At 44.1% G+C, this 13047-nt stretch overlaps 2 protein-coding genes across 3 annotated transcripts in view; both read right to left on the reverse strand.

Moving 5' to 3' along the window:
• Positions 1 to 267: 267 nt before the first annotated feature.
• eif3jb (eukaryotic translation initiation factor 3, subunit Jb) lies at positions 268 to 5877 on the reverse strand. 2 transcript variants are annotated; one of them, XM_056278555.1, is made up of 8 exons: positions 5723 to 5877; positions 5461 to 5549; positions 3696 to 3747; positions 3441 to 3532; positions 2481 to 2577; positions 2023 to 2193; positions 1813 to 1886; positions 268 to 1489 (listed from the first exon to the last, which is right to left on the reverse strand). In XM_056278555.1, the coding sequence occupies exons 1-8, from the start codon at positions 5733 to 5735 to the stop codon at positions 1361 to 1363; spliced, it is 717 nt and encodes a 238-aa protein (XP_056134530.1). In that variant the 5' UTR covers positions 5736 to 5877; the 3' UTR covers positions 268 to 1360. The 2 variants fall into 2 exon arrangements, with proteins under 2 accessions (XP_056134530.1, XP_056134531.1); XM_056278556.1 differs by lacking the exon at positions 3696 to 3747.
• A 1620-nt stretch (positions 5878 to 7497) lies between these two features.
• strc1 (stereocilin 1) overlaps positions 7498 to 13047 on the reverse strand; it is a 36864-nt gene continuing 31314 nt past the window's right edge. The window contains exons 27-29 of the mRNA XM_056278818.1: positions 13024 to 13047; positions 12660 to 12810; positions 7498 to 8385 (exon numbers count right to left, since the gene is read on the reverse strand). The exon at positions 13024 to 13047 is cut by the window's right edge and continues 74 nt beyond it. Of these exons, the coding sequence (XP_056134793.1) occupies positions 8288 to 8385; positions 12660 to 12810; positions 13024 to 13047 (273 nt within the window). The 3' untranslated portion in view covers positions 7498 to 8287. The remainder of the gene's footprint in view (positions 8386 to 12659; positions 12811 to 13023) is intronic.

Consider the following 13047-nt stretch of genomic DNA (forward strand, 5'->3'; position numbering starts at 1 on the left):
TCTACCTTTTGTTATTTTCTTTCCTGTGCTGTGGTAAATATTTACTTGAAAGTGTAAATAGAATATTTATTATACATACTATGGCGTTTTGTAACCTTTTGAGTTGGGCCTAATCCTATTAAAAAAAGAAAGACAAATGCTTTGTTTCATAAGTAGATTACCACCTGCTGAGCAATAACTACCCATTTAAAAAGTTGAAGCTGCGATACTACAAAACATCCCTAAACTTGTCCAAAACGTCCGAGTTCCAAATACGACGACGACAACTTATTAATTTTGACCAGTGATTTATTAAATTAGATGCATATAAAACACTGCAGACGCTGGTATTTTTCACATTGTGGCTATCCCAATTTTCCTTTTTTTAACATTGAAACTAGTCAATTACTAGAAAAGAGGAGAAATAGGCCCCTCTTCCAACTGTAGCCCATATGAAGATGTCGTGGGGTGAAGCCCATAAGCTCCCCGCTCCTCATCACACTTGATACAAGCCTGCAGAAGCAATGATTAGGACCCCAGTTGTAACAAGTCAACCAACTTGCCTGACTCATACTTCCTCCGCATTAGTAGAAATCAAATTAGTAAACTTTTTTTTTTATGTCATGCACAAAAAAATACCTATAAGCAGTATTCGTTTCAGATTTCCAAGGATATTCCAGAGATGTATCCAGAAAATAGCTGTGAGGGTTGAAGTCACGTATTGTTTATTACTCGTCTATCCTTTTGATCTCATAGTGAATACATGTGCACTCCGGAAAACTCCCAACCGTTGCTTACAGGAAGCTTCAGTTTCAAAGCATCAACAATATGACTGAGGATAAAGGTGAAATGTACGGAATAACTGATCTGTATTTGGCAACCAAAGTTATAGATACTATATACTTTCCTGTAGGAAAACCATCCCCAGGTAAAGTGAGAGACCTATAGTATTTACAGACATTCTGGGTAGACGTTTGCATAGACCCTTGTGTTTCTATGTCACCACACTTCTTACTGCAAAAGCCTCATCTGCCATTTTTACATGAGCAGCATCTTCTTCTCGAAAATGAGCCCTACAAAACAGACAACAGCAGTTAAAATGTATTTCCTCACTGAAGCTGGGTCACCCAAAAGTTAATGATGTGTGTGAGAGTGTGTCGGACACTAAATGGAGATAAAAGGCATTTCCGTATGTATGAACATTGAGTTGGTGGAGACTGGATGCTCCTTGGTATAGTCCCTCTCTCTCTGGTCACTGAAGCAAAATCATGGGGGCAACACATAGTTCAGGTTTTCCAGGGTGGCACTGGACAGCATGAGAAGGTACAGCTGCATTTCTGAGGGTTCGGAGGGGAAAAGGGCAGTCGCGACAGAGCCAATGTCACATGAAGTCCTCATAATCTTGGGCGTAGCCCCCGTCGAACTCCGCATAGTCGAGGTCATCTCTCATCTTCGCTTTCAAACCACCACCAGCTAAGACCCCTTTCTTCTTCTTCTTTCCTTTGTTTTGCTGTAAAAAATAAAATACAATTAAGCATTTTCTTCCATTAGTCTCAGTGAGACTATCACACAACTAATTAAATAGGGATACGAACTGTCTGCTTCTGAATGTTAACTGGTATGTTAAAAGAACAGGGATAAAGAAAAGCATACAGTTAAGTCTTATTCCATAATTGGAGTAAAATCATAAATGACCATTTTGGAGCAGGGCTATTGTAGTTAGCTAAAAGTGTAGCACAGAAGAGCAGCTGGGTATAGGGCACCCTCTGCTGAACACAGACAAAGACAACAGGTTAGGCATGCCCATGAGAGGGTAAGCATTCTGCCACTTACTTTTTCCTGTTTCTGTTTTTCACTAAGTAAGACTGTCAGGGAAGTACTGATTTTCTTCAAGTCCTCTATTTCCACTGTGAGAAGGAAAGAAACAAATGCATGTTGACCAAATATGCAAATGATAAGGTTGAAAGTAATGATTTAAATAGGCAGTGGCAACTATTGGTTCTATGCAGTAGGAGATGACCGTGTATGACACATTAGACTTACATGAAATACAGAGTTCCCGAAACAATGAATCCAAGAAATTTGAATAATGCACAGACTTTTCAAACTGGCCTATCTTCTCTTTCAGCAATTTTTCAAACTCTGTGAAGTCATCTTTGGAGGTTGGACACATGGCATCGATTCCTGTGACACTGCTTGCAGTACTGTTAACACCTACAACAGATGAGCAAACGAAAACGACAATGTATCCATCTCAGATGTAGGGACAGAAAAACATGAGACGGGAGAGAACGACTATATAATCTGTTGCAATTAGTTTAATTTTCTTGGGAATACTTGACAGGGTGTGGAAGCTTTGCTTAATCTAGAGATGTACAAAGAAAATAAACTTAAGTCCTTTGCAAAACTCTCTGTAAACATACTGAAACTGAGGCAAGGAAAGTTGAGAGGCATTCAAGATTACAGTTAAGACTTGCTTATTTTGAAAGAGTCTGTCTTACCAAAAGCATCTTTTGCTAGCTCCAGGTCTGCATCCTCCTGTAACTTCTTCACTCTTAACTTCTCTGCTAGTTGCTCTTCTAGCGTCAGCTCCTCTACCTTTAGCAACAGGTACAAGCAAACAACAATGCAGAGCACAATTAATAAGAGATGGTGAAATGGTGGTGTTTTTCCATGTAAGAAAATGTGACAAATACGGTTGGGACTCTTTGGGAATCTCACGATTCAATTTAGATTCTCGAGGTCACGATCCGATTCAAAAATCAATTCTTGATTCAATACGTGCACAAATTTGGCTTTAGATTGCTGTTTTGAGTTGTCCCATTTGACTGCAGTAGACAGTGTAATCAGTCTCAATGAAAGAAAAAAATCAAATGTGAACCTTGAGTGAAATTTGTTTTCTTATGCTCCCTAGTTTAGCTCACTCAAGAATATGAAACAAATGTCAGTTAAGCTCACAGCAATAATCTGAAACATGTTACTGGCAGTCTTCTGCAATCTGCAATAACAAAACGAGGCAGCCCTGAAACAAACAGTAAAATGTCTCAATACAAAAATAAAAACTTTTGCACTGGTAAAACTGGTGGCAGCTTTTTTTGTACATCATTTCTCAGCAACATCATATACATTAACAAATAATGATTGTTAATGTATAATTGAATTTGTTTTTCCTCCTCCATTGCTTGCGGATACTCCACTGCTGCCGTACTTCTTGCTAATGCCAAGGAGGTCTATCTGGGCGGAAACTGGCCTAGTGTGGCGATATAGCGCCATCTGCAGGACTTGGCAAGCTACACTATTTATAGTTCTCAGGTCAGGAAAAAAAATTAAAACTTGAATATGAATCGTTTTTTGGAATTTGTGAAACTGACTTTGAATCGGTAGAAGATAGAATCGATTTTTTTATGGGAATCAATTCCCCCCACCCCTAATGACAAATGCACAAAAGAAAAAGCACTCACCTTGTTTTCTTCCTGTTCTTTCCTTAGCCGTCTTTCTCTCTCTTTAATTTTCTCACTAAGCTTTTTCTTTTCAGATACCTTTGGCTCTGAAACTTAAAGACCAGGACAAAATAAATAAATTAACTGCTCCACAAACAGCTCGGAAATTTAAAAATCAGGACAAAATAAATACAACTGTTCCATAAACAACTATGGATGGAAAGCGCAAGTACTACGGTGATTACATCATTTTGAAAAGAGCAACTGCTTGCACACCTGGTTTAACTTCCACCTTTTTTATCTCATCCTCATCATCATCCCAGTTGTCCTAAGGGAAAAAAGAGGACCAAAACTGGCAATTAAATAGGCAAAATAGTTCTAGAGCTAGGTGACAGACAAAATCAAATGTCACAATAGCTTTGACTGAATACCTTTATATTGATAATGTGACAATAGTTATAGTATGACTATTGGTGCTCTCTTAAGATATTTACATATGAGAACATTTGGGAAATCATCACAAGTATTGTGGATATGATGACCAAGCAGGGAGAGACATTCATTGTTAATTTCACTCAACTAAAACAGTCAAATAAGATTAAAAAGTTGTCTCACTACACTGTAATGCTGCCTTTAAAACCGGGGAATGATAACATTTGAGTTATAGCACAATATTAAGATGTATATCATTTTTATATCAACATATTGCTCAGCTCTACTCGGTGCACTAAACCAAAACTCAGGACCATTTCAATGTAATTTTAGGAAAGCATGGTGGAAATGTCTGGTATCTAATGAGTATGAGGAGCAACGAAACAATCTAGTCCCAGTTGTGGCCATGATAAATCAGTGTGTGTCTTACTTATATAAAGAAAGAGGGCAAACAATTGAAATTGGGGAACTTTATTATAGCTATCGAAAACCTGCCAAATAAGGAATTCCCACAAATCTGGTGTAAAAGCAAAACGGTTACTTATACAAACAAACATTGATAAGTTCTGCATTGGAACTCTGGTCAAACATCTCTTTATTGCTGACTAGGGGAGTGCATTAGTAGCTCCAGTTTGGGCACCATATGCCACTCATGACAGTCAACAATTGAGAAGGCCTTGCCAGCACTTTCCCCAGTTATCCGAGGATCCTCGGGGGCAAATCGTGAGAAGAATCAACAGCCAACTGAACCAGCGTTTCCTCCAACGACTCGGTCAAAGTTGGAAAGTTCTGGGGCCCAGCTGGGTTGAGTCATCAACAGATCACGACTTCACGCTGACGAGAGCTAAAGTCAGTTAGCCAGCTAATGCTACGCTAGCAGTCTGCCGCTGGAGTCGGCTGGGTGTTAACGCATGCGGAACCGAGAAGGGGAAAGGTAGCGACATTTATCGTTCGGCGCGGACACGTCCGCGTGTTTGACGGTGGCTCTTTTACAGCGGTCCAACCCGCGGCGATCACAAATAACCAGCGAGGAGGAGGAGGAGGAGGCAGAGTATGCTAGCGCTAGCTAGTCGGCATCACCGTTCATTCTAACCAGCGAGCTAGCTAGCTAGCATGCCGACTAGCTAGCTAGCTAGCTCGCTGGTTAGAATGAACGGTGATGCCGACTAGCTAGCTAGCTCGAGTGAAGTGGCCCAGCGAGTTGTTAGCTTTCAGATGAACTCACACACGCTCGTTATCAGTTCACATCGTTGGCTGAGCAGCGCCCCTTTTAAAGAGAGAAAATACTCAAGACAATCAACGGCAGACGTAAAAATCGTCCATCCCTGCGTGTCCGAGCTGCGCTTGCGCTTGCTTGCGAATGCCAAAGCCAACACGAGTCGGCGGTTAGCTAGCTAGCTAGCTAGCGCAAGACTGCCGCACAGTTAGCATCGGGGCTAACGCCGGGCTGTGTCCCGGGCGACCGCTCGGTCAAGCGTCAGAAGCGTGGCACCCAACCCGGGCAACCCGAACCCGAACCCGCCTGGCTCGACAAGCGGACGGCCCAAAAGCCGCCGGCTCCGCGTTACCCGATCGTTGTTCTCGACGGCTCGTACTCAGACCGTCGTACCTTCACTTCGTCGTCCTCGTCCTCGCCTTCCCATTTGTCCAGCCCCACCGCCTTTTTGATGGGCTCCTCCAGCTGGAAGTTCTCCTCGTCTGTAAAAAGGACAGAAAAAAGGGGGTCAAAAAAGGCGGGGGTTCGTCGACACCCCCCCGCTCGGCCCGGTGTGTTAAATTCACACCGCAAATGTGTTGTACAAGCTGGGAGGACGATTGTGGCGGCTAGCGGCTGTAAATCGTGGAAATGCCTCCCAACTTAGTTCGCTCACCCCAGTCCGCCATGTTGGCTGCGCTGTAGCGTGTTTGACAGGGCTGCGCTGAGCTGCGCGGAGTTGCGCTGCGCGGCGCGTCGGCGGCGGCGCGGTTTCTCTTTCAGCCCGCTCAGCAACAACTACTCCCACCTTCCAGATGGACCTCGCGGGCTCTGCCGGCCTGGCGCGCTCTGGCGCTGCGCTGCGGCGCTTTAACCCGGAGCGGGAAAAGATCCCCACCGTTTTCACGTCACCTTATTTCAGTTTTACTTTTATATTCCCCGCACGGTTTGGGCCATTCTGTGCCCTTTCTGTCTGTCTCTCTTTATTGTTTTGCTTTGCTTTCTCCTTTGTTTTTTGTTTTTTTTGTGGCGCTGCGATGAGTTGCTTTGTGCCGGGCTGCTTTAACAGCGCTGCACTATCTGGCCATCTCTCTCTCTCTCTCTCTCTCTCTCTCTCTCTCTCTCTCTCTCTCTCTCTCTCTCTCCATCTCTCTCTATCCATCTCTATCCATCTATATCTCTCTCTCTCTCTCCATCTCTCTCTCTATCCATCTATATCTCTCTCTCTCTCTCCATCTCTCTCTATCCATCTCTCTCTCTCTCTCTCTATCCATCTCTCTCTCTCTCTCTCTCCCTCTCTCTCTATCCATCTCTCTCTCTCTCTCTCTCTCTCTCTCTCTCTCTCTCTCTCTCTCTCTCTCTCTCTCTCTCTATCCATCTCTCTCTCTCTATCCATCTCTCTCTCCCCCTCTCTCTCTCTCTCTCTATCCATCTCTCTCTCTCTCTCTATCCATCTCTCTCTCTCTCCCTCTCTCTCTATCCATCTCTCTCTCTCTCTCTCTCTCTCTCTCTATCCATCTCTCTCTCTCTCTCTCTCTCTCTCTCTCTCTCTCTCTCTCTCTCTCTATCCATCTCTCTCTCTCTATCCATCTCTCTCTCTCTCCCTCTCTCTCTATCCATCTCTCTCTCTCTCTCTCTCTCTCTCTCTCTATCCATCTCTCTCTCTCTATCCATCTCTCTCTCCCTCTCTCTCTCTCTCTCTCTATCCATCTCTCTCTCTCTCTCTCTCTCTCTCCATCTCTCTCTCTCTATCCATCTATCTCTCTCTCTCTATCATCTATCTCTCTCTCTCTCTCTATCCATATCTCTCTCTCTCTCTCTCTCTCTCTCTCTCTCTCTCTCTCTCTCTATCTATCTATCTATCCATCTCTCTCTATCTATCCATCTCTCTCTCTCTCTTTATCCATCTCTCTCTCTCTATCTATCCATCGATGACTGCTGTCAGTACAAAGCAGTGTTTTCGTTGGAGTTCAATACTTTCTGGTAAAGTCTACTTAACCTGTTGTTGATCCATTATGTGTTCTGTCTAGTCTAATTTCATCATTTTCACTTTGTTGTCATCCTTTAATGTCGTATTCACTGTTTTATTAAGAGTTATTTATTCTGTCTGGTTTCTTCTAGCAGTACCCATTCTTAAAAACTGTGCACTTTCATTTAATGCCAGGTGCATTGCAGGGGGGGTTTTTTGTGTGCAAAAAAATGTGCTGTATAAATAAAGTTTGATTGCTATTTTACTTATTCCTAGAAATGGGGGTTACTAGTGCATATTAGAATGAGCTCCTTACAGATTCTCTTTGGATGAAGGCAGCAGACCCACATAAAATAGTTGAGTAACAGATGTAAAATATTAATGTGTAGACTATTTTTGATCTTTTTTCTTTTTTTTTTTTTTAGTAAATTTGATATCAGGGTTCATTGTGGAAAGATACAGAAGATTTCAACGGAGGCAGAGAGATTCATTTTATTGAATTAGGTCTCTCTTTATCATACCAGAATATTTGCATAATAATACAAAACTCACAGCAACAAACGGGTCGAAGTAGACCAGGCAGAACAGACCACTCGTTGACATTTAAGGAGTTAATTTACCCAAACAAAATGATACGGATCTATAAGATGCACACTATACATGCACCAAATGTTGCAGCCCTCACATAGACAAACACTTTCTCAATCCTTAGATAAAAAAAAACAAACCTAGATCCACTACACAATGTTGTATGTGGCTTGAAATTGGTCAGAACTATACTTTAGTCTTTAAGTGTTTTTGGTCGTAGTTCTGGGTATGGCGGTGTGTTCCTGAGTAGACTACATTAGTACAGCCAGTTCTCTTCAGGGTCCTTATAATCAATTTTAGGCCCAAGTGTGTACACAGTCATTCTGCAGATGTAGGCTCACTTCAACGGGTGATTTGTGTGTACCGCAGACTTAAAAAGCAAAACAAAAAAACAAAATCTGCTCACCCCTTTTCTAAGCGAAGCAGACACTGCTGTATATTTCTTTGGTTTCTTTAGTGCTGAACGCTGATATGCAAAACAGATCAATAGTGCTACGCAAATAAATTACAACTCAAGTTAGGGCCGATACACAAAATGAATAGCAAAACAACCCATTAACACGTGGAAACCCTCAAGTGCTGCTCATTGCAAAGAGACGAGGTATTGCACAGAATAGGCCATCATCACAGGGATGTGGTGGAACTGGTCCGGCAGAGGTGAACGAGGTCGTGCGTCGGGGCAGATCAGGGCATGGCGGGGCAAGGCAGGAGGATCAGCAGCATCAGCAGTCCCAGCAGGTGACACAGAGGACTGGGGCTCAGCCACATCCCCAATGACCTCCCTGGGGACAGACGGACACATAGCAATACTGCAGCCAAAAACCAACACAAATGTACAACTTGTGTCAAATATAATGGTCAGCGGTTCTTTTTTGCCTCTTTTCTTTTTTCAGAATTTTGCACGACATGAAAACACGACGAAAATTGTAGCGATAAACTGTGCAGGAAAGAAGCAAGAAACCCAGAAGGGCTTCCTTATTCGTGGCCTCTACCTGAAATAGTGAGAAGCAATATTCCCAATATTATATACAAAATGACAAGAAACAAAAAAACAAAGAATACTAATAACTATAATTGAAATAATAAAAACAGTAGATGTAAAAAAAAAATCTGAATAACATAAAAGAGGAGTGTGGTGTGTGTACACAAAAGTACTGGTTCATGCACATGTGTGTGTATATGCCTACGTAATGGAACAGGTAGGTGGAGGTGTAAGTGAAGAGCACAGATATGAACTTCCTCTTTCCCAAAGTAAGAGAATAGAAAATTAAAATTCTCATTTGTGACAGTACACATGGGTACCTGCCAGGGACATATTGTAGGTACTTTTCCAGCTGTCTTGATGCACGCTCAATAATCCAGGTAAGAAAATCAAAGTTCATCTGGACACGTCTACTGAGAGAAACGTCTCATCACTCATCTAAGTGACCTCTTCAGTCTCAACTGGCTGCAGGTATCCCCACCCTTATAAGCAACACAGTGGCATAACGACCGAAACCAACGGCCAGTTTCATATGAAAATAAGGGTGTGACCATGAACTAGTGTTACAGTGGCCGTGTGTACTATTCACAGGATGTGGGAATATGCTTGCGTCAGAAATTGGTCCGCCCCAAGGATCGGATCCCCTGGCACAAATGGAAACAGAAACCAAACAGACGCTGGCCAAGAGGAAGGCACAGCACAGAAGAGCTAACACGTTAGGCCAGGACTCCACAGTCTACGCCCATCTACAGACCAATGGCCACTCTTTCAAGGATGAGGGTGTGCACATCCTTGATAGGGAGGAACACTGGTTTGAACGGGGAGTCAAAGAGGCCATCTGTGAAGAGGCAACGACCATCCCTGAACCGGGGGGCTAAGAGCACATCTGTCACCAACTTACAATGCTGTGATTACAAACATTCCCCAATCCTCTGTGAATAGTACACATGGCCATTGTAACTCTAGTTAATGGCCACGCCCATATTTGCATATGAACCCAATCGCTGTTTTCGGTCGTTATGCCACTGTATTCTGTACAAGAACCCAGCCACTGAGGATGCACATGCCAGTGCATTCTTAGTGCCGGTCCCAAGCCCGGATAAATGGGGAGGGTTGCATCAGGAAGGGCATCCGGTGTAAAATCCTTGCCAAATCAAACACGCGGATCATAAAACAGATTTCCATACCGGATCGGTTGAGGCCCAGGTTACCAACCACCACCACTGAACTGTTTGCCAGCAGGGTGCCGGTGGAAACTATGCTGCTGTTGGGCGAAGGAGAAGGAGAAGGGGAAGGCATGTCCAGACGCAGCGGGAGAGGAGGAAGGGTAGGAGTGTGGAGGTGAGAGTCGGAACTTTGAGTGTTGGCACTATGACTGGTAAAGGAAGAGAGCTGGCTGACATGATGGAAAGAAGAAAGGTAGGCATACTGTGTGTGCAAGAGACCAGGTGGAAGGGGAGTAAGGCCAGGGGCGTTGGAGGTGGGTTCAAACTCTTCTACCAATGTGCGAATGGGAGGAGAAACGGGGTAGGGGTACTACTGAAGGAAGAGTATGTCAAGAGTGTGCTGGAGGTGAAGAGAGTGTCAGACAGCGTGATGAGTATGAAGCTGGAAATCGAAGGTGTATTGCTGAATGTTATCAGCGCATATGCCCCGCAAGCTGGGTGTGAGATGGAAGAGAAAGAAGAATTCTGGAGTGAGTTGGATGATGTGGTGGAGAGGGTACCCAAAGGGGGGAGATTGGTGATTGGAGCGGACGTCAATGGGCATGTTGGTGAAGGGAACAGAAGTGATGGGTAGGTATGGTGTCAAGGAGAGAAATGTGGAAGGACAGATGGTGGTGGATTTTGCCAAAAGGATGGAAATGGCTGTGGTGAATACATATTTCAAAAGAGGGAGGAACACAGGGTGACGTACAAGAGTGGAGGAAAGTGCACACAGGTGGACGATATCTTATGTAGAAGGTGTGATCTGAAAGGGATTGGAGACTGCAAGGTGGTGACAGGGGAGAACATAGCTAGGCAGCATCGGATGGTGGTCTGTAGGATGACTTTGGAGAGCAAGAAGAGGAAGAGAGTGAAGGCAGAGCCAAGGATGAAATGGTGGAAGTTGAAGAAGGAAGACTGTTGTGTGGTGTTCAGGGTGGAGTTAAGACAGGCACTAAGTGGTAGTGAAGAGTTGCCGGATGGCTGGGTAACCACTGCAGAAATAGTGAGGGAGGCAGCTAGGAAGGTACTTGGTGTGTCATCAGGACAGAGGAAGAAAGACAAGGAGACTTGGTGGTGAAATGAGAAAGTACAGCAAAGTATACAAAGGAAGAAGTTGACAAAGAAGAAGTGGGATAGTCAGAGAGATGAAGAAAGTAGACAGGAGAACAAGGAGATGCAGTGCAAAGCGAAGAGAGAGGTGACAAAGGCAAAGGAAAAGTTGTATGGTGAGTTGTATGAGAGGTTAGACACTAAGGAAGGAGAAAAGGACTTGTACCGATTGGCTAGACAGAGGGACCAAGCTGCGAAGGATGTGCAGCAGGTAAGGGTGATCAAGGATAGAAATGGAAATGTGCTGACAAGGGAAGAGAGTGTGTTGAGAAGGTGGAAGGAATACTTTGAGGGACTGATGAATGAAGAAGATGGGAGAGAGAGAAGGTTGGATGATGTGGGGATAGTGAATCAGGAAGTGCGGTGGATTAGCAAGGAGGAAGTGAGGGCAGCTATGAAGAGGATGAAGAGTGGAAAGGCAGTTGGTCCAGATGACATACCTGTGGAGGCATGAAGGTGTTTAGGAGAGATGGCAGTGGGGTTTTTAACTAGATTGTTTAACACAATCTTGGAAAGTGAGAGGATGCCTGAGGAGTGGAGAAGAAGTATAATGGTACTGATTTTCAAGAATAAGGGTGATGTGCAGAACTGCAGAACTTTATACCTTTATACAGAGGTATAAAGTTGATCAGCTACAGCATGAAGATATGGGAAAGAGTAATAGAAGCTAGGTTAAGAGGAGAGGTGGCGATTAGCGAGCAGCAGTATGGTTTCATGCCACGAAAGACCACTACAGATGCGATGTTTGCTTTGGGAATGTTGATGGAGAGGTATAGAGAAGGACAGAAGGAGTTACATTGTGGCTTTGTGCGTTTAGAGAAAGTATATGACAGGGTGTCGAGAGAGGAGTTCTGGTATTGCATGAGGAAGTCAGAAGTTGCAGAGAATAGTCCACGGAGACTCCTGCCTGATCTCGTGCGTCAACCTGTCCATCACCATTGTAAACAAGAAAGGGCTCAGAATCGATCCTTGATGTAATCCCACCTCCACCTTGAACCCATCTGTCATTCTAACCGCACACCTCACCACTGTCACACTTCCCTCATACATATCATTTTCATTGGGAGTGACGAAGAAGTACAGGATTGGGAACAAGTATATTAGAGGGACATCTCAGGTTGGACGGTTTGGAGACAAAGCAAGAGAGGCGAGACTGAGATGGTTTGGACATGTGTGGAGGAGAGATGCTGGGTATATTGGGAGAAGGATGCTGAATATGGAGCTGCCAGGGAAGAGGAGAAGAGGAAGGCCAAAGAGGAGGTTTATGGATGTGGTGAGGGAGGACATGCAGGTGGCAGGTGTGACAGAGGAAGATGCAGAGGACAGGAAGAGATGGAGATGGATGATCCGCTGTGGCGACCCCTAACGGGGGCAGCTAAAAGCAGTAGTGGATGCCACTGTATTGTTTATAAGGGTGGGGATACCTGCAGTCAGTTTACACTGAAGAGGTCACTTAGACGAGTAATTAAAGGTCTCTTTCAATAAACGTTGTGTCCAGATGAACTGATTCAACTTTCTTTGATACTTTTCAATATTTCTTTAAGGTTTTACATCTAATTGTATATTCCTCTGCCATGGTAGGATTTCATAACAGTTTTCTTGTAAGGTTCGTGTTATCCTATCGCTGTATGGAAACTCTCTCTATAGAACAGCCACCAAATTACACACCCCCAATCAATGAATGCTTACTAAAATCACCAAAAGACAACTGTCTGGTCCATCAAGGTGTCTGAATTCCAGTTTTGAAGTGATTTACCTCTGAAGTCCACGGGCCTGTCCTCCCATGGTGTCAGCACCATAGCCAGGGCAGTCTGTTGGACCGCTGAGAGGGCAGAGCGCTGGGCAGCTGTCACAGCGACAGCTTGCTCATAGGAGAACATGCTGATCTGGCTCGGGTCAAAGACCACCTTGAGGGATTGATACGGAAGCCAGAAACAGGAGAAAGGCGGGGAGACCGGGCACGACTGAGAATTGTCAAGACGAGCGCACAAAAATGAGCAAACACCGCACAACAAAACCACTATTGGCCTCTGAGATCTTTTGAGGTCACAGGACATTATGACAGGGATGGTACTGGGTTTCGGGGAAGTGTCAGCTAACAACAATGATTGATGACTTACGGCAAACTTTTCGGGTGGTATTAG

This window comes from Lampris incognitus, chromosome 4 (assembly GCF_029633865.1).
Source record: "Lampris incognitus isolate fLamInc1 chromosome 4, fLamInc1.hap2, whole genome shotgun sequence".
NCBI lineage: Eukaryota > Metazoa > Chordata > Actinopteri > Lampriformes > Lampridae > Lampris > Lampris incognitus.